Source organism: Oncorhynchus mykiss, chromosome 6 (genome assembly GCF_013265735.2).
Source record: "Oncorhynchus mykiss isolate Arlee chromosome 6, USDA_OmykA_1.1, whole genome shotgun sequence".
In the NCBI taxonomy this organism is placed as follows: Eukaryota; Metazoa; Chordata; class Actinopteri; order Salmoniformes; family Salmonidae; genus Oncorhynchus; species Oncorhynchus mykiss.
In genome coordinates this window covers 12,038,796-12,065,137 of record NC_048570.1, presented here as the reverse complement: position 1 = coordinate 12,065,137, position 26,342 = coordinate 12,038,796, and the positions used below count along the sequence as shown (strand labels likewise).

General features: G+C 47.7%; 1 protein-coding gene across 1 annotated transcript; it reads left to right on the top strand.

Annotated features, from left to right (window-relative positions):
- The first annotated feature begins 1,850 nt into the window (after window positions 1-1,850).
- LOC110525269 (TLE family member 1, transcriptional corepressor) lies at window positions 1,851-24,611 on the top strand. Its single transcript, XM_036979414.1, is given in 20 exon segments — window positions 1,851-2,545; window positions 2,891-2,991; window positions 3,512-3,575; window positions 4,073-4,117; window positions 8,775-8,837; window positions 8,939-9,043; window positions 10,737-10,923; window positions 11,200-11,216; window positions 14,269-14,385; window positions 14,607-14,660; window positions 15,071-15,223; window positions 15,406-15,544; window positions 16,009-16,190; window positions 16,397-16,473; window positions 16,599-16,848; window positions 17,019-17,266; window positions 21,436-21,583; window positions 22,304-22,454; window positions 23,636-23,712; window positions 23,865-24,611. Coding segments are annotated over 20 exon segments (2,310 nt in total). The 5' UTR covers window positions 1,851-2,521; the 3' UTR covers window positions 23,973-24,611.
- Window positions 24,612-26,342: the final 1,731 nt, after the last annotated feature.

Genomic DNA, 26,342 nt, shown 5'->3' with positions numbered 1-26,342 from the left:
ACATATAATATATACATATTTAGCCGTGTCTACATATAATATATACGTATTCAGGCGTATCTACATATAATATATACGTATTCAGGCGTATCGACATATAATATATACGCATTCAGGCGTATCTACGTATAACATCTACATATTTAGACGTATCTAGACAAATGTGTGGCAGAGCACGTCATCTAGTATACTTAATAGCTCGTTAAAGTCTACTCAGAACACCCAATTCCCTAATATACTCACTACTCACTCAATACTATCAGCTTGCCAAATCTTGCCAATCTACAAGCATCAATGAGAAAACCATCACATATTCTATGGTTGAATGCCTTAAAGAAGAAGATGAACTACATATTGTAAGGCTCATCCCACCTGTTTTATGACAAGTCACGCATTGGGTACAGACATGCAGCATTCAATCGTATGTCTATCATGGCACAGTATCTTTGACCTTGACGCTGTTCAATATCCTGTACTATTCTATATGATTCTATGTAGAATGGATATTTTATTCTGTCTTACAGACCTGATATTCAAGGAATAATGATGATAGGAGAGCTTAGCTGCTTAAGTGGAGACTGTAGTAGGGAGCAGACTGCAAGGTTCTGTCTGGTTCCTGGTTCCTGATTGGTTTATGTGAGGGCTCTGGGGTGCAGGAATAAATGGCAGCTTTCTATTAAGATGGCCCGGATTGAACCAGCCTATGGCCCGTCACGTGACTGGGTGAAGCCGGTGAGGGAGGAGAGCTCTACTCAAATCTAACAAGAATCTGAGGCGCTCGGTTATGTTGTCAACAAGGCGGCATGAGCCATTGTTCAGAAACATACATCTCTTTTCCACAAAATATGTTAAAATTTTCAAACTAGTTTTCATTGGGAAGGCAGATAAAGCGTTTTAGCAAAAACAATCAATTTTGCATGTGAAGACACAGAATTCACATCTAAGGAGGTTGGTGGCACCTTAATTGGGGAGAACGAGCTCGTGGTAATGACTGGAACGGAATCGGTGGAATGGTATCAAATACATCCAACACATTCATGTGTTTGATGCCAATCCATCCGCTCTGTTCCAGCCATTATTATGAGCCGTCCTCCTCTCAGCCACCTCCATTGATCCACATGTTAATCTACGTCCCTTTTTCACCATTGGCTATAACGGGACAGCTAGCTGATGCCCGGGTTGCATCCCGCTTTCAAAACGAATGCAATCACTTTTTATCGGGTGCAAACCATGCCTACCCAGGTGCCCGGCTAGCTTAATAGAATTCCCTCAATTCTCCTGGAGCTCAGGCTGATAGTGAACCCATCTCCACATCATCGTCCACCAGACTATGTGATGGAAAGGTCACACTGGGTCACGTGTATCTCTCTGATGGACCCAGATGAGCTAGAGGTCAGGGCAGGTCACGGCACTCTTGGAGCCTTGCACAGGACAGGACGCCATGGGTTCCCATGCTGAACCTACAGAATAACCTGGAACTATTTTAAGACATAACTATAGCAGGGGAAAAGGCAGTGATACAAAATATCTTTAATAAAATAGCTTATTTGTGCATGTGTGTGCTCCTTTAAGGACCTCTGATGTCGCCACGTTACTTTGATTGACAGCTGAGATCTGTCACTCTCCATCCAGTACACTAGCCGCCTTGTGTTCTACTCCTTGCTAAACCTATCCATCACTCGGATTGGCTGGTGTCTGTGTAGCTCAAAATAATCGACAGACTTGAATGCATTTAGAGGAAATCTAGTGGTGGAGTCTACATATTGCGTCATTATCCCACGTGGAAAGACAATCCCTATTGGTCCGTGTACATTTTCGGGGGCAGTTCCTTTTCTGGTTAGCTGGGGGAGTGTGAAACCGCGTGAGAAAGTTGCCATTGGGGTAAAGCGAGGCTTGACGCTACATTGTTGCGCTGATAGTGGGAGTTATTATCAAAACTAACAACATTTTCCCCTTACGAAACCTTTCTTTAGACTGGAAAATACTTAAATCTTACGTTTCATCGAGTACAGGCTATTATTCGGATAACGAATAGTAATTTATGTTGAGCATTCACCACAAGCTACCACGGCAAGTCAAGTTACAATTAACTTATGTGGATTTGTTCTAGTAGCCTACGCTTCTTCCCTGAGCGCGTTGTGGTCTTGGCTCCGTTGACTACAACTGGAGTTTCGGCTATTCGGATATTTCTGCGTGGACAGGATCACACAGCCTACAACAGAGGAAGACCACTCTTGTTTTTTTCCTCTGGATGACCGTATCCCTTGTTTTTACGGTTGATACATGGTCGTATGCTGGAGTAAAGAAATAGTATTCTTCCGCGCATCAGTCGCCGGGTCACCGCTGTTGAGGAGTTGACTGGAGATCTAGGAGGACAAACGGTCGGACGTTCTGTGTCATTTTACGGCCAGTCTCGGAAGGACCTAGGATGCATTTATCGTAAGGTGGAGCATCCCCACACCGGTCCCTATTTTGATACCAGACGTTTTTTTAGGAAGAGGACGTCTGCGGAGGTAGAACGATGTTCCCCCAGGGTCGACACCCGGTAAGGTTGGCCAGTGAAACGCATCCCCCATCCGCAGGTTCTCTGCACTCATTTGTCATGTCGAACCATTCTGTATACCGGCGATGGCGGGTCGGTCCCGGATGTCGGGCGAAGCCCCTTTGTTTGTCTTTGGCTTAGAGGCTGTCAGCCTGTAACAGTTCTGTAATGAGTTTAACATGATGCACTCTCGGTAATTGGGGCTAGGCGCACATCGCACTTGGCAGCGCACATCGCACTTGGATGCTCTATTGCTGTTTGTAATTCACTGCTAATTAGCCTACATCTATGATGCAGAAACAAACGGTCAGGTATTGAGTGATGTGGCTTTTTATTTTATTTTGTTAGACGCCCCACCAGGCCCCGGGCCAACCTTTCAAATTCACCATTCCAGAGTCACTGGACCGCATCAAAGAGGAGTTCCAGTTCCTCCAAGCCCAGTACCACAGGTGAGTGGCTGTTCACACACAACCCACCCCCACACACAATCCACCCACCCATATACCCTCCGAGGCCAGTGTCACACTTTTTGTGCTCAGACTGTGGTAGGTCTAAGCCATGCTGATGTGCTTAAGCCAGAGGGTAGAGTCGAGGTCAGATTTTCATAAATCACCTCTTATTTTCCCCATGTGTGCAACTGTGCATGTTGCCATATGTGGGACTGGGGAGGGGGAGAGGAGAGCGATGAAGTGCCCTGCATGATAACAGTAGCAGGCAGTAGGCTAGACTGCTGCTATCATAGCCATATGACCTAGAATGTCTTAATGGCCTATGCAGCAGGTAAACAAATATTGGTCCTGCATGATTCCAAGAGGTTTTCCAGACCATGCCGCTCTGCCCTATAGACCACGTTAGATATGTTTATCTGAACTACATTTGGAATGTCTTCTGGGTATGTGTTCAGGATTGGTGGTGGTGGTGGCTATGCGGCGTCCTGTTTTATTTTGATAGTGTCTCTGTCCTCGGCAGTTTGAAACTGGAGTGTGAGAAGCTGGCCAGTGAGAAGACAGAGATGCAGAGGCACTATGTTATGGTGAGTCCAATCAGCACACACATTCTAGATGTTAATAACGCACTATCACTGTCTGGATTGATACTATCGCCACATTCCAAGCATACTGTCAATGTTAATTTTTTGCTTACACACACAAACAGGCCTACGCACACACATTGATTTCCACTACATTAGCTCTATCTATATCTACATTCTGAGGTTGTTTTGTCCTTTTTGCATTTTAGTTGTTTAGCAGATGCCGTTATCCAAAGTGACTTACATTTAGTGCATTCATCTTAAGATAGCTTGGTGAGACAACCACATATCACAGTCATAGCAAGTACATTTTCCCTCAAAGTAGCTATCAGCTGGGTCAGTGCTAGTAGGAAAAGACAAGTGGTGTTAGGGTGGGGAGACTGACTGAGATGCCTTACGATACTCTTTGAAAAGGTAAAGCTGTTAACTAGCCCTCTCTTTAAGATAGAGGAAAGGGAAGTAAACTGTCAGCCTAATGATTACAACTCTGTCATCCACAGTACTATGAAATGTCTTATGGGCTGAACATTGAAATGCATAAACAGGTAAGCCTTGCTCACACTCGCTCTTACTATTTCCTATAGTGTGTGTGTTCACGCAGAAAATGGGCTTTTAGCCTGCCAGGATAGTTGTGTGTGTGTGTGTGTGTGTGTGTGTGTGTGTGTGTGTGTGTGTGTGTGTGTGAGGGTTTATCAGTGATGGATGGTGCTCTGTTTCTCTCTCAAGTTAGACCTGGTGGTACGAGCTCAGAGGCAGGATGAATTACTCTGTTGATTGATTGGTACTGTCTGGGGGAGTAGCCTGTTTTATTGCATTGAAGAGGCTGTGCTGGGGAGGGCATGGGAATCAATCACAGAGTCCTTTATCGAGAAAATGCAGAGGAGCACTCTTCCTCAATACACACACAGGCTTGCCCCACAGGAACAGAGCACTCTGGCTCACAGCATTTACCAGTAATTACCACAGAAATCGATTGGTCAGGACAGAGGAAATTGGAGGTGGAATAGCCTGGGTGGTTTGCTGAGGAAGGATTATGTGTGGTCTCGCTCTGTGTCGCTCGCTGTCCCTGTCTCTCGCTGTCTGTCTCTCGTTGTCTCGCTGTCTGTCTCTCGTTGTCTCGCTGTCTGTCTCTCTCTGTCTCTTGCTGTCAGTCTCTCTCTCTCTTGCTGTCTGTCTCTCGGTGTCTGATAGTAATGCATGCCTCCTATTGTGGGGAAGATGTAATTTCTGCTCATTGTCTCAGTAGAGGGTGGTATTGTGAGAGCTGTATCCCTGCCACACTGTGGCCAGTTGCTCTGGCCACACCAGCCCCAGGCCTGCCTCCCCTCTGTCTGCACCGCTGCCTGATTGAATGAAGTTGGAGGAGAGTGGAGTGCAGACCCATTCTCCTGCTGCTCATATTAGGGTATTGGGGCTGAATTCCAAACCTATCCTTAACCCCTACACCTACCCACTTTATGTAGACCTGAACGTCTTTATTCAGTTTTAATGAAGCAGTATGGTATTAGGTCTAGCTCCATCTTGCCCTCTGATAGGCTAGAGGGAAGTTTAGCCTATCCAGCCCTCAGGTGTAGTATAGATCCAGAAGTGCCTTTGGGTTCAGGGTAGATCTGGAATTCAACATGTCCTCCTAGTTCATGTAGGGCTCTCTCTCTCTCTGCCACCTGGCAGGCCCTCTGACCTATGGCCCTCGTCACTGATATACTAGCTGATGACTCGACAACTTGCCATGATTTCGATGTGCGATTCGTTGTGTCACCTACCACCATACTGGTTATTGTTCTGAATCAGAGCTGAAGTCTGCTCCATGGCCAAAGGCCATCCTCTCGTTGTAAAGCCCCTGGCATGTGTGAACCTCCACGCTGTCTGTCTCCTGGGGTTGGGTTGGGTAAGAAATGGGTGAGGTGAGGGACTTTTATTGGCCCATTGATTTTCTGGCTCCTCTGACCCACTTGGGCCTCAGGCTCTGGGTCGCGCAATGATTCCCTTAACCGTTCCTTAATGAATCCCTGTTAATGCTCTCCTGTGGGTTTAGTGCCCAAAGTGTCTTGGAACTCAGCCTATTCCCGGCCTGCAGCACCTATCTGCCGGCTAAGAATACCACTCAGCGATGGTGCTTCGCTTCTGGGAAAGCACAGTGGGAGAAGCAGGTCTTTTCTTGGCTTACAGGTATATTCCAGGAGCTGTGGTTCTAGGAGCTAGGCAGGTGTATTCTAGGAGCCAGGCAGGTGTATTCTAGGCCAGCTGCTGTGGTTCTAGGAGCTAGGCAGGTGTATTCTAGGCCAGCTGCTGTTATTCTAGGAGCTAGGCAGGTGTGTTCTAGGAGCCAGGCAGGTGTATTCTAGGCCAGCTGCTGTGGTTCTAGGAGCTAGGCTGGTGTATTCTAGGCCAGCTGCTGTGGTTCTAGGAGCTAGGCTGGTGTATTCTAGGCCAGCTGCTGTGGTTCTAGGAGCTAGGCAGGTGTATTCTAGGCAAGCTGCTGTGGTTCTACGAGCTAGGCAGGTGTATTCTAGGCCAGCTGCTGTGGTTCTAGGAGCTAGGCAGGTGTATTTAGGCCAGCTGCTGTGGTTCTAGGAGCTAGGCAGGTGTATTCTAGGCCAGCTGCTGTGGTTCTAGGAGCTAGGCAGGTGTATTCTAGGCCAGCTGCTGTGGTTCTAGGAGCTAGGCAGGTGTATTCTAGGCCAGCTGCTGTGGTTCTAGGAGCAAGGCAGGTGTATTCTTGGCCAGCTGCTGTTGTTCTAGGAGCAAGGCAGGTGTATTCTTGGCCAGCTGCTGTGGTTCTAGGAGCTAGGCAGGTGTATTCTAGGCCAGCTGCTGTGGTTCTAGGAGCTAGGCAGGTGTATTCTAGGCCAGCTGCTGTGGTTCTAGGAGCTAGGCAGGTGTATTATAGGCCAGCTGCTGTGGTTCTAGGAGCTAGGCAGGTGTATTCTAGGCCAGCTGCTGTGGTTCTAGGAGCTAGGCAGGTGTATTTAGGCCAGCTGCTGTGGTTCTAGGAGCTAGGCAGGTGTATTCTAGGCCAGCTGCTGTGGTTCTAGGAGCTAGGCAGGTGTATTCTAGGCCAGCTGCTGTGGTTCTAGGAGCTAGGCAGGTGTATTCTAGGCCAGCTGCTGTGGTTCTAGGAGCAAGGCAGGTGTATTCTTGGCCAGCTGCTGTTGTTCTAGGAGCAAGGCAGGTGTATTCTTGGCCAGCTGCTGTGGTTCTAGGAGCTAGGCAGGTGTATTCTAGGCCAGCTGCTGTGGTTCTAGGAGCTAGGCAGGTGTATTCTAGGCCAGCTGCTGTGGTTCTAGGAGCTAGGCAGGTGTATTATAGGCCAGCTGCTGTGGTTCTAGGAGCTAGGCAGGTGTATTCTATGTCAGCTGCTGTGGTTCTACGAGCTCAGCAGCAGACAGAAGCAGGTGTACTAACGGGAAACCGGTGAGGCTGGCTCTTTCTAGGGCGTGTCACAAAGGCTGGGCTGCTAGAAGATTGGCTGGAGGATCTTTTCTGATAATGTAGCCAGCATCTGATATCACAGAGATCTGTATGTATCAAGCGTCTGATCTAGGTCAGCACTCCTGCTCTGAGAAGCTCAATACATACGGCCCATGGGCCCTGACTCCATTTCTCACTTGCTTTTCAAAAGAAAATGGGATGTGTTTGTGTGTGTCTGTCTGTCTGTGAGTGTGTGTTTGTGTGTGTGTATGTGTGTGTGTGTAATGTCCTATTACTGCGTTCGAAGGCTCCTCTAATTCCCCCTGTACCCTGACCCGCCTCAGATCAATTTGATTGGACGATATGTAATTTGAGCTGCATCATCTGATTTGCAGCCTCCGTGGGGGTATAGGGTATCCAGCCAATCGCAGTCACCTCCGGGGGGCCGGATGCCCAGCCATGGATATGAGTGGGACGAAATTAAATTAGGAGTGATGAGATTATCTTAAAGCACCGATGGGAATAGGAGCAAGGCAGAGGGTGAAACTTAATCTAAGGCTGACATGATAGCAAGGCAGGAGCCTCGGTATGATTCATTGCTGTGTGTGTGTATGGTGCGTGTGTTTTCTGAGAACTGTGGCAGGCAGCAAGCTGTTAACTAGCCCTCTCTCCAGTGAATTGTTTATGGAGTTACTCATACCCATATTGACTGTTTAAATGTTTTAAAATGTTCCTTTATTTAACTTGGTAGGTCTCATTGAGATAAAGACCTGGACCAATACAGCGTTGATCCTATATCTTGACAGATGGCGGCAGTTGGTCCTGAAAGCAGTTAGACATGTCTGGCTATCCTTCAGGACATCTCCAGCATCACATGCACACTAGGGTTTACCGATATTTGGTCAGCCCTCTTCTACCCTATGCTACTCCTAATATACGATATCCGATATAATCGTTTTGCAATGTTAATGACTAGATAATTCAAATGTTAGTTTTTATTTCCGAAATAATTGTCACATTCTCATTACTATGATCTCGCCACCATTTCCTGGTTGATAAAACTTCAGTTTGTGACAAAACAAGCAAGTATAGTGTACAGAATCATTGTACCATCTAAACCGCTGTGAGAGAAGATTTCCATAACCAAAAATATTGTATTTTCAGCTGTTTGAAACTGGTGTACAAAACCAAAAGTAAAAACAAAACTTAAGACTTAGCACAGAAATAGCGCATATAGAACAGATCTACTGCATCTTAGACTTGCTTTCAATGAGAATGACAGATCTGACCAAATATCGGTAAACCCTAGTGTGCATGTGATGCTGGAGATGTCCTAAATGAATTTGGTTGGGTCGCCCAAAAAGTTACATATTGCAGCTTTTAAATAATCTTAGTTTGACTACAAAATAAGACTTAGTTAATTAATTTAGACTTTTATTTTCTTTTTTTTTAATTATTTTTTTTTTACCCCTTTTTTCTCCCCAATTTCGTGGTGTCCAATTGTTGTAGTAGCTACTATCATCATCGCTACAACTCCCGTACGGGCTCGGGAGAGACGAAGGTTGAATGTCATGCGTCCTCCGTTACACAACCCAATCAGCCGCACTGCTTCTTAACACAGCGCGCATCCAATCCGGAAGCCAGCCGCACCAATGTGTCGGAGGCTACACCGTGCACCTGGCACCTAGCAACCTTGGTGCCCTAGGCACTGCTGGATGTATCTTCTAAGCTGTGATGGTCACTGCACTATCCATACTGATCCATCCATCCTCTCTCTACTCCATCCAACAGACAGAGATTGCCAAGAGGCTCAACACCATCTGTGCACAAGTCATCCCCTTCCTCTCACAGGAGGTAAGTGTGTGTGTGTGTGTGTGTGTGCATATATGTTGTCAGTACATTTTGTGTAGTAGGCCCAGGATATTACGTGTGTAACGCTGTGTGTGCCCATGCAGCACCAGCAGCAGGTGGTCCAGGCGGTAGAGAGAGCCAAGCAGGTCACCATGGCTGAACTCAACGCCATCATTGGGGTACGGGGACTTCCCGGCCTACCATCCACTGTAAATACACTCTACTGCAACTTCCTGTGTGTGTACTGTGAGAGTGTGTGTATGTGTGGCATGCTATTAGTGAAATGTCGACATGTCTGTGACAGTTCTTTACCGGGATATTCTGCTGCTGTGTTTGGTAACCATAACAACATGCATATTTTTATTTATTTATTTATATTTATTTTATTTAACCTTTATTTAACTAGGCAAGTCAGTTAAGAACAAATTCTTATTTCCAATGACGGCCTACACCGGCAAAACCCGGACGACGCTGGGCCAATTGTGCCCCGCCCTATGGTACCCGGAATCCAGGTTGTGATACAGCCTGTATTCGAACCAGGGTGTCTGTAGTGACACCTCTAGCACTGAGATGCTTTGCCTTAGACCAATGCGCCACTCGGGAGCCCAGCAGCGTAGCTGCTGCTGTGTTTGGTAACCATAACAACATGCGTAGCTGCTGCTGTGTTTGGTAACCATAACAACGTGCGTAGCTGCTGCTGTGTTTGGTAACCATAACAACATGCGTAGCTGCTGTGTGTTGGCTGTTTGGATTTTCTCAACGGTTCTGTGAGGCTTTGGAAGAGGGGGGAGGCTGAGGTGGTGGGGGAGGTGGGTTTGATGGCTGTGGTGGGGGTGGCGGTTGCCATTTGAGTCTTAATTGCAGGATTCCAGTGTGTATAAAGTGGGTTTGAGAGTCTGGTCCCCCCCCACCAAGCTGTCAGTCACCGTGTTTGTGTGTGTTAAATGAGTGTAATGAAGCATGGACACCCTCACCCCTCCCTCCACGGCTCACCCTAACACCCCCTGACACACAGGCTCCCCCCGCCTCCACCAATACTTCCCCTCCATTTACTCTCACCAGTGGGGGGGAGGTGTGTGTGTTTGCATGTGTGTGAGCGAGCGCTCCTTGCCATGCTGTTTTGGCACATGGAACAAGGGCTCAGTGGTATGTGTGTGTTTGGCGGGCAAGCCCAGGGATTAGCGCTGTGAAAGAGTAGGTATGGGGTTAGAGTGCTGTGGCGTCTCTCTCCTGTGGTTCTGAGGAGGGGGGTGGGGGGGTGTGGCTTAGTCAATTAGAGATAAAGAGAAGGGTTGACCTTCACCACCGCCCCTCCCCCACTCTCCCGCCGAGACCCTCCCTCCCCCTCCCCCCACGGCAAATCTCCGAGGTTTGATTCCTGCGGCTACTTTCTGAAGACGCAATAATGATGTTTTGGAACACAAAGGCATTTCACGCTCAGACGAGCGCCTGATTTGGTGTGAAAGAGACCGAGACCTGACAGCTAAACGCCCCCAATCCACCAGAGCCCTCCTCTCCTCCCCACCCTCCCTCCCTCCCTGGCCCGCAGGCAGCAGCTGGGGCTCTCCAACCCCCTCCTCCCTTCCTCTTCAAGCTCTGGGCTGTGATCCCAGCTGTCAGTATTGTTCTCTCTCTCTGTGTGTGTGTGTGTGTGTGTGTAGAAATATAGTGTGTGTTGAAGGGAGAGGATTATGGCTCTGCCATTATTTGTAAGAAGGCCACATCGTAGAAAGCTGCTCTGGATGAAACACAGAAGGATCATGAATTCCTCTAGGTTTTCACATTGATCACTCTGCTCCATCAGTGTGTTAATGGCTTGTTCTATTGATTGACACACTTTCATGTGGATTGGGGAGTATTGATTGATTTATAAATTAGTAATTGATTTCCTCTCTCCTGTAGCAGCAGCACCTGTCCCACGCGCACAGCTCCCATGTCCCCCTCACACCCCATCCCGCGGGGCTCCACCCGGCCCATTTGGGGGGAGGAGCCAGTCTTCTCGCCCTGTCCAGTGCCCTGGTGGTGCCGCCACCCCACCTGGCCAGCAAAGAGGACAGGAAACACCCAGTGGAGACCGAGCACCTGAGAGGTGAGACCCACCCGGCCTTGTTGCTGGGCCTGCATCTGAGGAGGAGTCTGTCTGGCTCGCCCACGTAGCCAGACAGAGGGAGGAGAACGGACTGGACTGTGTTATCATTGGGTTTGTTAATAATAAATATACTGAAAACAACAAGTGCACGGCTCTGGATTCTAATTATTTTATTTTTCTCTCTGTTTCTTTTTGTGTGTTTTCCATGCCTCCCTCGTGTGCGCCCTGGTGTCCTCGACACCTTGATGCTGTGTGTCATCGTTGCTATGGGAACAGAGAGAGAGCCAGGCACAGTAAGTACTTCCTGTTACCTATGGCTGCAGCCTTGGCAAGCGCAAGTTAAATACCTGAAATGAAGCGTCATACCTAGATGATATATGAGAGAGTCAACTAGTCCTGAAATAAAGCATCAAATCCCTCCTAGATGATATATGAGAGTCAACTAGTCCTGAAATAAAGCATCATACCCCTCCTAGATGATATGATAGGAGAGAGAGTCAACTAGTCCTGAAATAAAGCGTCATACCCCTCCTAGATGATCGATATGAGAGAGTCCACTAGTCCTGAAATAAAGCATCATACCCCTCCTAGATGATCGATATGAGAGAGTCAACTAGTCCTGAAATAAAGCATCATACCCCTCCTAGATGATATGATAGGAGAGAGAGTCAACTAGTCCTGAAATAAAGCATCATACCCCTCCTAGATGATCGATATGAGAGTCAACTAGTCCTGAAATAAAGCATCATACCCCTCCTAGATGATATGATAGGAGAGAGAGTCAACTAGTCCTGAAATAAAGCATCATACCCCTCCTAGATGATCAATATGAGAGAGTCAACTAGTCCTGAAATAAAGCATCATACCCCTCCTAGATGATATGATAGGAGAGAGAGTCAACTAGTCCTGAAATAAAGCATCATACCCCTCCTAGATGATATATGAGAGTCAACTAGTCCTGAAATAAAGCATCAAATCCCTCCTAGATGATATATGAGAGTCAACTAGTCCTGAAATAAAGCATCATACCCCTTCTAGATGATATGATAGGAGAGAGTCAACTAGTCCTGAAATAAAGCGTCATACCCCTCCTAGATGATCGATATGAGAGAGTCAACTAGTCCTGAAATGAAGCATCATACCCCTCCTAGATGATATGATAGGAGAGAGTCAACTAGTCCTGAAGTAAAGCATCATACCCCTCCTAGATGATCGATATGAGAGAGTCAACTAGTCCTGAAATAAAGCATCATACCCCTCCTAGATGATATGATAGGAGAGAGAGTCAACTAGTCCCTGGTTGCTAGGGGACCTGATGCTACTTTGCACCACAAAGTACAAGCCATCTAGTTTCCCCCTTAGCACTTTTGATGTTAACCCCTGCTAATCATTCCTTAAGCCCACTCACTATCTTTCACTCACACAGACACAGCTCTGTGCCACCCACCATCCTTGCTTTGATTCACCTCCCTTTCTCCCATTCTCATGTCAAACTGGCCTTCATTTAGAAATGCATCCATGGCCTTTAAGTATGTGTGTTTTCTGAGGTTAACATCATGGCAGGGTGGGAGGGGGCTGGGGTGTTAGGCTGCCTGCCGTTACTGGATCTGCCCTGGACTGTTTGGCGCTCTCTCCAAATGAGGGCATTAGCAGAGCCCTCATACACGCACATACACAGACGTGCACACGCACGCACACACACAATGACAGGAGCTCTCGCCCTCCACTGCCCGGCATTGTTGTGTGCATTAAACACCTCAGTGAGCAGATTGCCCCCCCCCCCCCCCCACACACACTCTGCTGATCCTGCGCTTAAAGGGCCTCATTGTGTTTAATACTGCCGGTCGGGGGGGGGGGGGGCTAGAGCGTCATGACCTGAGAGACAGTGGGGAAATTGCTTGTGTTTTGTGGGTCAGTGCTCTGCTTTCTAAAGCCTTTAAATAATGTTCCCCTGGGAGGGAGACTTTGAAGGAACCTTTGGCTGGGGGCTAAGAGGGAGAGGCAGGGGGAGGAAGAGGGGAGGAGGCCCCTTGCCCTGCCTGTCTATTGGGGCTCTCTCTCTCTCTCTGTGTGTGTGCTCTGCTGCTCCTGGATGCACATTTCATTGACAGCGTCAGGCCTAAATGGACTCCAACATGATGGGCTAATCCACACACAATGGAATCTGTTAGCCAGGGGAGGAGGGGAGGGGTTGTGGAAGTGAGTCTCTCACACACACACACACACACACACACACTGCCCTTTAGTTACAGCAGTAATAGCTGGACAGGGCCAGGAGAGGGAGCACTGATAAAGCGTCAGAACTCCTCTAATCAGCGTCTTCTCTGCTATGTGTCAGCCCACCACCCCCTCCTTGACGTGATTGTTTTGACTGAAGACTGACAGACAGGAGAGAGACCCTCCTGTTGGTTTTCACTCCAACCCGGTTCCTGTAGAGAGACCATCCTGTTGGTTTTCACTCCAACCCGGTTCCTGGAGAGAGACCATCCTGTTGGTTTTCACTCCAACCCGGTTCCTGGAGAGAGACCATCCTGTTGGTTTTCACTCCAACCCGGTTCCTGGAGAGAGACCATCCTGTTGGTTTTCACTCCAACCCGGTTCCTGGAGAGAGACCATCCTGTTGGTTTTCACTCCAACCCGGTTCCTGGAGAGAGACCATCCTGTTGGTTTTCACTCCAACCCGGTTCCTGGAGAGAGACCATCCTGTTGGTTTTCACTCCAACCCGGTTCCTGGAGAGAGACCCTCCTGTTGGTTTTCATTCCAACCCGGTTCCTGGAGAGAGACCATCCTGTTGGTTTTCACTCCAACCCGGTTCCTGGAGAGAGACCATCCTGTTGGTTTTCACTCCAACCCGGTTCCTGGAGAGAGACCCTCCTGTTGGTTTTCACTCCAACCCGGTTCCTGGAGAGAGACCCTCCTGTTGGTTTTCACTCCAACCCGGTTCCTGGAGAGAGACCCTCCTGTTGGTTTTCACTCCAACCCGGTTCCTGGAGAGAGACCATCCTGTTGGTTTTCACTCCAACCCGGTTCCTGGAGAGAGACCATCCTGTTGGTTTTCACTCCAACCCGGTTCCTGGAGAGAGACAAAAACAACCAACAGGATGGTCTCTCTCCAGGAACCGGGTTGGAGTGAAAGCCAACATGATGGTCTCTCTACAAGAACCGGGTTGGAGTGAAAACCAACAGGATGGTCTCTCTCCGGGAACCTGGTTGGAGAACCTTGATGCTGATTTCCCCACGAATGTTAGGTTAGCATTTGGATGAAGGGAAGCTGATCTGTACCTAGGGCAGTGGCCTGTAGAATGTCATGTCTCATCCCTTCCTCCTCCTCCTGTCTTTGGCAGAGTAATACCCTGCTGGTTGCTGACAGTTTGCGTAACTCAGACAAGCGGCGCAACTGACCAGATTTTGCCAACGACACCAAGAAGAGAAAAGTGGAGGACAAGGACTCCAGTCATTATGTAAGCAGCAGCTGTGAGGGTGATATGTGTTAAATCAAATTGTCACATGTGCCGAATACAACATGTGAAATGCTTACATACAAGCCCTTAACCAACAGTGCAGTTCAAGAAGAGTTGAGAAAATATTTACCAAATAAACTAAAGTTAAAAAAAATACTAAAAAGTAACACAATAAAATGTGTGTGTGTGTGCGGTGACTGAGACCCTGTTTGTCCCCACAGGATAGTGATGGAGAGAAGAGTGATGACAACCTGGTGGTGGATGTCTCCAATGAGGTAACGTGTGTGTCTTTCTGACGTGTACATGCCTGTCTGAATGTTCTGTTAGGCCTCGCTAGATGGCTCAAAGATAGATGTATGTCATATGGGCCCCTCAAAAGTAGTGCACTATATAGGGATTAGGGTGCCAGCCTGGTCTAAAGTAGTGCACTATATAGGACATGGGGTGCCAGCCTGGTCTAAAGTAGTGCACTATATAGGGATTAGGGTGCCAGCCTGGTCTAAAGTAGTGCACTATATAGGACATGGGGTGCCAGCCTGGTCTAAAGTAGTGCACTATATAGGGATTAGGGTGCCAGCCTGGTCTAAAGTAGTGCACTATATAGGACATGGGGTGCTCTTTAGGACGCATGGGGGGGGAGTGGGGCACTGAGTGAGTCACTGTGTGAATGAACCCCCCCCTCCAGGACCCTGCCTCCCCACATGGTACGCGCCTACCATCCCCCAGGGAGAACGGGCTGGACAAGACACGTCTCCTGAAGAAGGACCCCTCCTGTAGCCCTGCCTCCACAGCCTCATCTGCAAGCTCCTCCTCCCTCAAGTCCAAAGAGATGGGAATGGTGGGTGTAGCCAAAGCCCTCAATACACCTAACCCAATTCTGTCTAAACAAGACTTAAACTCTGGATCACAGAAACACACAACTGACCTTCAGCAGAATATCTCAGCTCTGTCTTTCTCTCGTTATCTGTCTCTGTCTGTCATGTGATATCTGGGTAATGAATGCCTCTGTTTCCATGGCAGCGTGATAAGCCGGGTACGCCTGGGCTGAAGTCGAGCACACCTACTCCCAGAGGAGACTCCACCCCCGGGCCCAGCGCCACTCCCAGTCTCCGGCCAAGCCTTGTCAAGCCCCCCTCCATGGAGCTACCTCACCCACCTAGTAAGATGATAAAAAGTCACACCTTTTGAATTGACCTCGTGCCATTTCCAAGCCTTCCTAACAGCCTTCAAGGCGGCAGGTAGCCTAGCATTAAGAGGGTTGGGCCAGTAACTGTAAGGTCACTTGGGGTTTCGAATCCCCAACTCTGTGCACTTGAGCGAAGCACTTAACCCTAGTTGTCGCTCTGGAGAAGAACGTCTGCTAAATTAATAAAATGGTGCATGGATATTACAGGCCACCTACTATTATATGTTGGTTTTTGTTAGGGATTCTACACTCACTCTTTTGGTATTTATATCATTAGTCCTTTAATACAATCCCCCAAAACTGCATTTCAGCAGTCATGTTTTGAAGAGAGCTCTTTCAGTACAGAGCAAAAAAGTTGATGTGTTTTGGCATCATATGAATATGACTGAATACAGTTCCATTAACCCATCTGACAACAGCTCTTGTGTACCCCTTAGCTGCTGGTCTGCGGACCCCGCTGGCGGTGCCTGGGTCGTACCCCGGGCCTTTCGGAATGCTGCCCCACGCCACCATGAACGGGGAGCTGGCGGGCGCCGCCTACGCCGGCCTCCACAACATGTCCCCTCAGATGAGTGCTGCGGCTGCTGCCGCCGTGGCCGCATACGGACGCTCCCCTATGGTGGGTGTGTGCTTGTGTGTTCGCTTATTCATTCCATCCCAGTCCCATAATATGTGCTCATTGCATGTCTAAACGGCTAAGTGTCTGTGTTTATGTAGGACCCAAATACGCTGTCAACTGACCTCATTTCTTGTGTGTGCGCTCGCGTGCGCCCCCATGGATCTTTGAGTGTGTACTCATCCCTCTCTCTCTGTGTTCTCCCTCAGGTGGGCTTTGACCCTCATCCTCACATGAGAGTGCCTGGAATGCCCCCCAGCTTATCAGGCATCCCTGGAGGCAAACCGTGAGTGTGTGTGTGCAGAGACAGTGACCACTGTCCCAATACTTTTGGTGCTCACTGTATCTCAAATGTATTCCATGCCTCAAGTCCACCTTCCCTCTTCCTCCTCCAACTCGTCCTCCTCTCAGGGCCTACTCTTTCCACGTTAGCGCCGATGGACAGATGCAGCCGGTGCCCTTCCCTCCGGACGCCCTAGTGGGCCCGGGCATCCCACGCCATGCTCGCCAGATCAACACTCTGAGCCACGGCGAGGTGGTGTGTGCCGTCACCATCAGTAATCCCACGCGCCACGTCTACACGGGCGGCAAAGGCTGCGTCAAGGTCTGGGACATCAGTCACCCTGGCAACAAGAGTCCCGTGTCCCAACTGGACTGCCTGGTGAGTGCTACACAAATATACACGCTTTTATCCAAAATCACCCAGTTGACGCATGTATTGAGTAGTGTCATGCTTATTTACAGAGAGATCTTTAAAAACACACATACCTACCACTTTATTTCATAGTTTGTGTATTAGAGACCAAAAATAAGTGTGTGTGTGTGTGTCAGAACCGAGACAACTACATCCGCTCGTGCCGGCTGCTCCCCGACGGCCGGACGCTCATCGTGGGGGGCGAGGCTAGCACGCTGTCAATCTGGGACCTGGCCACGCCCACCCCACGCATCAAGGCGGAGCTGACCTCCTCTGCCCCCGCCTGCTACGCGCTGGCCATCTCCCCCGACTCCAAGGTTTGCTTCTCCTGCTGCAGCGACGGGAACATCGCTGTCTGGGACCTGCACAACCAGACCCTGGTTAGGTAAGGAACACTGGGAGGAGAATACATGGCCAGTTGGTAATAAGTAGAACTGAATAGCCTTTACTAAGCACAGGTCCAGCGTCAGCTAATGTATTATCCCCCTACTGTGGTAGGTAAGATTGGGGTAGGGTGATCTGTTCCTAGAGGTGTGGTTAAGGGCAACTTCTTTCTTTGAGTGAATACACATACATTTTTGTACAGGTAACTGCGAAAATAAAGGGAACACCAACATAAAGTCTCTTAATAGGGTGTCCAAGGTAGAGGTTGACACGAGTGAAAATTCAGTCTTGTACTGTCCTCATTCCGTAATAGTCCTATAACCATGGAACTTTCCGGTCCCATCCCATGCTAATTTTTACATTCATAACTTCCTCCCTTAGCTGTTTGTCTGTCTGTCCCCTGCTCTGCATGTGAGTAGCTGTAGCAACTGCTCCGTTTGGCTGCTGCTCATGAGACTGTAGCCTGTCGTACACACACAGAGGATGACAAACACGTCAGTCAGTTGAACTCATGGATATGGACATGTGTAATTGCTTAGCAAAGACAACTCGATCAAATTTAGCTAAAACATTGCGCTTTCGTTTTTACGGCTCTGTTAGTGATGGGTCCTTGGCTGCAACATGATGTTGGAATTACTCTCTTGAAGGTTTTGTCATTCTGATTTTTAAATTTTTTAACACCTTTAACTAGGCAAGTCAGTTAATAACAAATTCTTATTTACAATGATTCCCTAAGAACACTGGGTTAACTGTCTTGTTCAGGGTCAGAACAACAGATTTTTACCTTGTCAGCTTGGGGATTCAATCTATCAACCTTTCGGTTACTAGTCCAACACTCTAACCACTAGGCTACCTGCCGACTTTCGTTGACATCTGAGGTAAAATAGTAGTCATTGTTTACACCAGTCTCAACGTCAACAGTGAAGAGGCGACTCCGGGATGCTCTGGCCTTCTAGGCAGAGTTCCTCTTTCCAGTGTCGGTCTTCTTTTGCCCATCTTAATATTTTATTTATATTGGTCAGTCTGAGGTATGTATTTTTCTTTGCAACTCTGCCTAGAAGGCCAGCATCCTGGAGTCGCCTCTTCACTGTTGACGTTGAGACTGGTGTTTTGCTGGTACTATTTAATGAAGCTGCCAGTTGAGGACTTGTGAGGCATCTGTTTCTCAAGCTAGGCACTCTAATGTACTTGTCCTCTTGCTCAGTTGTGCAACGGGGCCTCCCACTCCTCTTTCTATTCTGGTTAGAGCCATTTGGCGCTGTTCTGTGAAGTGAGTAGTACACAGCTTTGTACGAAATCTTCAGTTTCTTGGAAATTTCTTTCATGGAATAGCCTTAATTTCTCAGAACAAGAATAGACTGTTGAGTTTCAGAAGAAAGTTCTTTGTTTCTGGCCATTTTGAGCCTGTAATTGAACCCACAAATACTGATGCTTCAGAGATACTCAATTAGTTTAAAGAAGGCCAGTTTTATTGCTTCTTTAATCACCACAAACGTTTTCAGCTGTGCTAACATAATTGCAAAAGGGTTTTCTAATGATCAATTAACCTTTTAAAATTATAAACTTGGATTAGCTAACACAACGTGCCATTGGAACACAGGAGTGATGGTTGCTGATAATGGGCCTCTGTACACCTATGTAGATATTCTATACTTTTGAACGGTAGTGTACATTACCCTAGTGTTTCATTTTCTATACATTACCCTAGCGTGTCCCATTCCAGACATTACCCTGGCGTGTCCCATTCCAGACATTACCCTGCATTCCAGACATTACCCTGGCGTGTCCCATTCTAGACATTACCCTGGCGTGTCCCATTCCAGACATTACCCTGGTATTCCCGACATTACCCTGGCGTGTCCCATTCCCAACATTGCCCTGGCATTCCCGACATTACCCTGGCGTGTCCCATTCCCAACATTGCCCTGGCATTCCAGACATTGCCCTGGCGTGTCCCATTCCCGACATTGCCCTGGCGTGTCCCATTCCCGACATTGCCCTGGCATTCCAGACATTACCCTGGCGTGTCCCATTCCCAACATTGCCCTGGCATTCCAGACATTACCCTGGCGTGTCCCATTCCCGACATTGCCCTGGCGTGTCCCATTCCCGACATTGCCCTGGCATTCCAGACATTACCCTGGCGTGTCCCATTCCCAACATTGCCCTGGCATTCCAGACATTACCCTGGCATGTCCCATTCCCGACATTGACCTGGCATTCCCGACATTGCCCTGGCATTCCCGACATTGCCCTGGCATTCCCGACATTGCCCTGGCATTCCAGACATTACCCTGGCGTGTCCCATTCCTGACATTGCCCTGGCATTCCAGACATTACCCTGGCATGTCCCATTCCTGACATTGCCCTGTCATTCCAGACATTACCCTGGCATGTCCCATTCCAGACATTGCCCTGGCGTGTCCCATTCCCAACATTGCCCTGGCATTCCAGACATTGCCCTGGCGTGTCCCATTCCAGACAATGCCCTGGCATTCCCGACATTACCCTGGCATGTCCCCTTCCCGACATTGCCCTGGCATTCCAGACATTGCCCTGGCGTGTCCCATTCCAGACATTACCCTGGCATTCCCAACATTACCCTGGCGTGTCACATTCCCGACATTGCCCTGGCATTCCCGACATTACCCTGGCGTGTCCCATTCCCGACATTACCCTGGCATGTCCCATTCCCGACATTGCCCTGGCATTCCCGACATTTCCCTGGCATTCCCGACATTACCCTGGCATGTCCCATTCCCTACATTGCCCAGGCATTCCAGACATTACCCTGGCGTGTCCCATTCCTGACATTGCCCTGGCATTCCTGACATTACCCTGGCATGTCCCATTCCCGACATTGCCCTGGCGTGTCCCATTCCAGACATTGCCCTGTCGTGTCCTTTATTTTGGCAGTTACTTGTATATGTTAATGTATTACCTCTGAGTGTACAGTGTAGTTACATGTGTGCTTGAGCTGGTCGTATATCATGTGTGTGTATTTGAGCATGTTCTGAATTGATATAATATATATCCTTTATGCTGACGTTTTCATCTAAAGAGACTGAATCATGAGTACATATGGGTGTGGGCCCAGCGGGAATTGAACCTACAAACCTTGTTGTTGCAAGCGCTATGCTCTACCAACTGGGCCACACGGGACCATGTACAGTTAAGCAATAAGGCCCGAGGAGATGTGGTATATGGCCAATATATCATGGCTAGGGGCTTTTCTTAAGCACGACGCAACACCCGGACACAGCCCTAACACGGAACCCAAACCGGCTGAGCGCGTGCGCCATCGTGCATAAATGTATTTTGCCCCCCCCCCCACACCAAACGCGATCACCACACGCAGGTTAAAATATCAAAACAAACTCTGAACCAATTACATTCATTTGGGGACAGGTCGAAAGGCATTAAACATGTTTGGTAATTTAGCTAGCTAGCTTGCACATGCTAGCTAATTTTTTCTATTTAGCTAGCTTGCTGTTGCTAGCTAATTTGTCCTGGGATGTAAACATTGAGTTGTTATTTACCTGAAATGCACAAGGTCCTCTACTCTGCCAATTAATCCACACACAAAACGGTCAACTGAATCGTTTCTAGTCATCTCTCCTCCTTCCAGGCTTTTTCATCTTTGAACTTATATGGTGATTGGCATCTAAACTTTCATAGTATTACCACGACGCTCTGAAAAACAGTTTGTCTTTCAATCACCCACGTGGGTATAACCAATGAGGAGATGGCACGTGGGTACCTGCTTCTATAAACCAATGAGGAGATGGGAGAAGCAGGACTTGCAGCGTGATCTGCGTCAGAAATAGGAATTACTTCTATTTTAGCTCTTGGCAACGCAGATGCTCCCTGGCGCACGCTAGCAGTGTGGGTGCAATAATTGAATAACATGGATTTCTACATTTATTTTGCAATGCTCGCATCGTGTCCTGTCTGGTCAGCATGTTAGCCGTGGTATATTGTCCATATATTACAAACCCCCGAGGAGCCTTATTGCTATTATAAACTGGTTACCAACGTCGTTAGAGCAGTAAAACTAAATGTTTTGTCATACCTGTGGTATACGGTCTGATATACCATGGCTGTCAGCCAATCAGCATTCAGGGCTTGACCCAATTTATAATATTTGATAACGTGTGTTGTCCAACACAGGCAGTTTCAGGGTCACACAGACGGAGCCAGCTGTATTGACATCTCCAATGATGGGACCAAGCTGTGGACAGGGGGGCTGGACAACACCGTCCGATCCTGGGACCTGAGGGAGGGACGCCAGCTGCAGCAGCACGACTTCACCTCACAGGTACACACAGACACACACACACACCCGAGAAACACAACTCACGACTTGAAACTGCAGGTTAACGCACACCCTGTACACACACAGGCATCTCACATCACTGGTGATGAAGGATCTCATGCACTTTGGTTGCAGCTCACTGTCACCTTGCAACGGTGTATTCTTAAGGACCTTCTTGTGTAACAGGAGAATCCAGAATAATGCAGGACTGATCACCTATCACATGCCCAGCACAATTTTTATTTTTTTATTTTACCTTTATTTAACTAGGCAAGTCAGTTAAGAACAAATTCTTATTTCAATGCCGGCCTAGGAACAGTGGGTTAACTGCCTGTTCAGGGGCAGAACGACAGATTTGTACCTTGTCAGCTCCTTTCGGTTACTAGTCCAACGCTCTAACCACTAGGCTACCCTGCCGCCCCCACAATATAGTGTATTAACAGGTTTGGCGTGGAACAGGATGATATTAGCTTGATACCTGAGGAGTGAATTGTAAAGGCGAAAAGACTGGGCTTCTTGATGTGGCAGCTGAGGCAGTCCTGTTAATTCACACATTATATACAGGACATTAGCCACAGCTGTGTGCTAGCAGAGATGCTATTGAAACAACAAGGTGATACTTTACTTTTAATAGCGCAAACTGCAATCAGTGATTACCCACCTAGTTGTTGTTTTACCACTTAATCAGTGACACACACACACTCTGCCCTTCCCTCTCTCCAGATCTTCTCTCTGGGGTACTGTCCGACGGGAGAGTGGCTGGCGGTGGGGATGGAGAGCAGTAATGTAGAGGTGCTCCATGTCACCAAGCCAGACAAGTACCAGCTGCACCTCCACGAGAGCTGTGTGCTCTCACTCCAGTTTGCCTCATGTGGTAAGACCATGTCTCCAGATCTGTGTATGACTGATGTCCTCGAGGTCTGTATGACTGATGTCCTCGAGGTCTGTATGACTGATGTCCTCGAGGTCTGTATGACTGATGTCCTCGAGGTCTGTATGACTGATGTCCTCGAGGTCTGTATGACTGATGTCCTCGAGGTCTGTATGACTGATGTCCTCGAGGTCTGTATGACTGACGTCCTCGAGGTCTGTATGACTGACGTCCTCGAGGTCTGTATGACTGACGTCCTCGAGGTCTGTATGACTGACGTCCTCGAGGTCTGTATGACTGACGTCCTCGGGGTCTGTATGACTGACGTCCTCTGGGTCTGTGTATGACTGATGTCCTCGGGGTCTGTGTATGACTGACGTCCTCGGGGTCTGTGTATGACTGACGTCCTCGGGGTCTGTGTATGACTGACGTCCTCGGGGTCTGTGTATGACTGACGTCCTCGGGGTCTGTGTATGACTGTATGACTTCTTGTTAGCTGTGTACAGTAACTTAATGACAGATCCACTTGTCTCCCTGTAGCCTGTTTTTTTTTTTTTTTTTTTTTTTAACTAGGCAAGTCAGTTAAGAGCAAATTCTTATTTACAATGACGGCCTAGGACCAGTGTGTTAACTGCCTTGTTCAGGGGCAGAACAACAGATTTTTACCTTGTTAGCTCAGGGATTCGATCTAGCAACCTTTCGGTTACTAGTCCAACGCTCTAACCACCTGGCGGGTAAAATCTTCGCTTTCGATCTGTGGTTTTATTTTCCATTTTGAACTGTGATGTATTAATCTTCCTGTTTTATACAAGTATTCTGTTGAACTTCTCCACATTCTGACCTGATATCTGACCTCTGGTGATATCTGACCTCTGGTGATATCTGACCTCTGGTGATATCTGACCTCTGGTGATATCTGACCTCTGGTGATATCTGACCTCTGGTGATATCTGACCTCTGGTGATATCTGACCTCGGGTGATATCTGACCGTGCCATAGCCTTACATTCTGTTTCCATGTGTCCTCATATACAGTAGCTCTAATCCTGACTTGATGTGATTATAAGCCCTCTACTCTGAGTACTCTGTATTGGCCCCTACAGTATTAGCTGTCATAGCTTTATGTGATTCCTAAAGCGCTCTCTCTCTCGCTCTCTCTCTCTGCCTCGCTCTCTCTGCCACCAGGTAAATGGTTTGTGAGCACAGGGAAGGATAACCTGCTGAATGCGTGGAGGACACCGTACGGAGCCAGTATATTCCAGGTACACACACACCTGTCTGTTCTCTCCGATCGGCCTACCTACCGATGTTTTTTTGATCTTGTGTCAAGGCTGGGTGTTAAGCTTTCACTAATCTTTGCCTCTATACCCCCCCCCCGCGCCCCCCCCTTCTACCTCTCTCTCCTCTTCTGTAGTCGAAGGAGTCTTCGTCGGTGCTAAGCTGTGACATCTCAGTCGATGATAAGTACATAGTTACAGGTTCTGGAGATAAGAAGGCCACTGTCTATGAAGTCATCTACTAGACTGCACTAGTGAGTGGATCGGCCACTGACAAACCAAAGTGGCTTTTTACTGTCCTACATCTGACCCTGGGTCAGGGAATCCTAAAGAACATTCTATATGATCGTGACCTTTCTACTGTCCTACAGCTGACCCTGGGTCAGGATATCCTACAGGACATTCTATATTCATTACCATGGGCAGAGCCCCCAGAACAATGACTGATGGAAATGCGGACCGAAACCTCAAATATGCCGAATTAACAGCATTGACGTTTTTATTTTGACAGACGAAGAATGTGAATGGCCTGGTGACCTCTACCCTTTGTGACCCCTAAACTCTGACCCTAGCCTGCTTTTCTGCCAGACATGAGCCCCCACACTGACTCTTCACCCTAGTATCGTGTCCCATCCTACATGTCTGCTATCGTGTGATTAGTTCAGTTTAATTCTCTTTGTATTTTTATCGGTTGAGCGTTTGTAAAAAAGTGTATATATTTCTTTTCTTACAGTAAATGCTTTAGAAATAACAGAAATGTTTGCTATGTCTTTTACATGGAGAATAATCTAACCAGGAAAAAACACTAAATGGTCTTAATGCTAGCTAATATAAATCTAAAGAAATTACTAGACAATAAATGTTATTTTTTTTCTTCGAACAAACGTCTTTTCTCTGGCTTCCAAAGTAGTGAACTGTATCGGTAAGGTCATGCATGACCTTCCATCCAACAGGTCCTATATTCAGACTGCATAGTCTAGTTCAGGGGTCTTCAACCTTTTCTTGCCTAGGCACCCCCTCTCAGGCAAACCGGTGACCCAGGGACCCCCATAATACATTAGCAAAAACATTTTTATTAAATTTGTCTTATCAGGTGAATGATAATGGCAAGTTGAAGTCATCAACATTTTTTAAAATGAGATTTGGTAAATAGTTATTATTTAGACTTTCCAGCATTATGATTGGAAGAGGAAGTGTGAACTCTTAACAGCCTATTAGCTGGAAAGGTAACTGTAAGCACATGTTCGCTAAGAGCAGCTGTTTAGCTGGTTAAACAAAGGTTCGCCATACTTAATGTCTAAGCTAAGAAAGCCTACCGACAGCCAGTGGCACTTGCTGCACTGGTAACCTATTATCAGGTGCTTTTTCAAGGCTCCAGTGAGTAATATTTGGCTCCAGTGAGTAATATTTGGCTCCAGTGAGGGTAATTGGCTCCAGTGAGGGTAATTGGCTCCAGTGAGGGTAATTGGCTCCAGTGAGGGTAATTGGCTCAATATTAGAAAGAGGGTATTCTCTTCTCTACCATAGATAACATCATTCAATATTTGTTTATTCTGTTGCTAGTGATATTAATCAACCTTAGGGAGAGGGGGGGGGGGGGGCAAAATACACTTATACTGAACAAAAATATAAATGCAACAATTTAATTGATTTTACTGTGTTCACTTGAGGAAATCAGTCCATTTAAAATAATTCATAAGGCCCTAATCTATGCATTTTACATGACTGGGCAGGAATGCAGCCATGGGTGGGCCTGGGAGGGTATAGACCCATCCACTGGGGAGCCAGGTCCGCCCAATCAGAATGGGTTTCTCCCCACAAAAGGACTTCATTACACAGAAATACTATTCCGTTTCATCAGCTGTCTGGGTGACTGGTCTCAGACGATCCCGCAGGTGAAGAAGCTGGATGGGGAGGTCCTGGGCGCGGTTGTGACGCCGGTTGCAAGTACCTCCAAATTATCTAAAACGATGTTGGCAGTGGCTAATGGTAGAGAAATGAACATTCAATTATCTGGCAACAGCTCTGGTGGACATTCCTGCAGTCAGCATGCCAATTGCACCCTACCTCAACTTGAGGCATCTGTGGCATTTTGTTGTGACACAACTGCACATTTTAGTGGCCTTTTATTGTCCCCAGCACAATGTGCACCTGTATGATGATCATGCTGTTCAATCAGCTTCTTGATATGCCACACCTGTCAGGTGGATGGATTATCTTGGCAAAGGAGAAATGTTCCCTAACAGGGAGCGAAATAAGCTTTCTGTGCGTATGAAATATTTTAATTTCAGCTCATGAAAGGTCTCATTTATATTTTTGGTCAGCGTACACACACACACACACACTGAGTGGCCAAAACTTTAGGAACAACTATTTAATATTGACTTGCATCCCCTTTTGCCCTCAGAACAGCCTCAATTCATCAGGGCATTGATTCTACAAGGTGTTGAAAGCGTTCCACAGGGATGCTGGTCCGTGTTGACTCCAATGCTTCCCACAGTTGTCAAGTTGGCTGGATGTCCTTTGGGTGGTGGACCATTCTTGATACACACAGGAAACTGTTGAGTGAAAAACCCAGTAGCATTGCAGTTCTTCACACTCAAACCAGTGCGCTG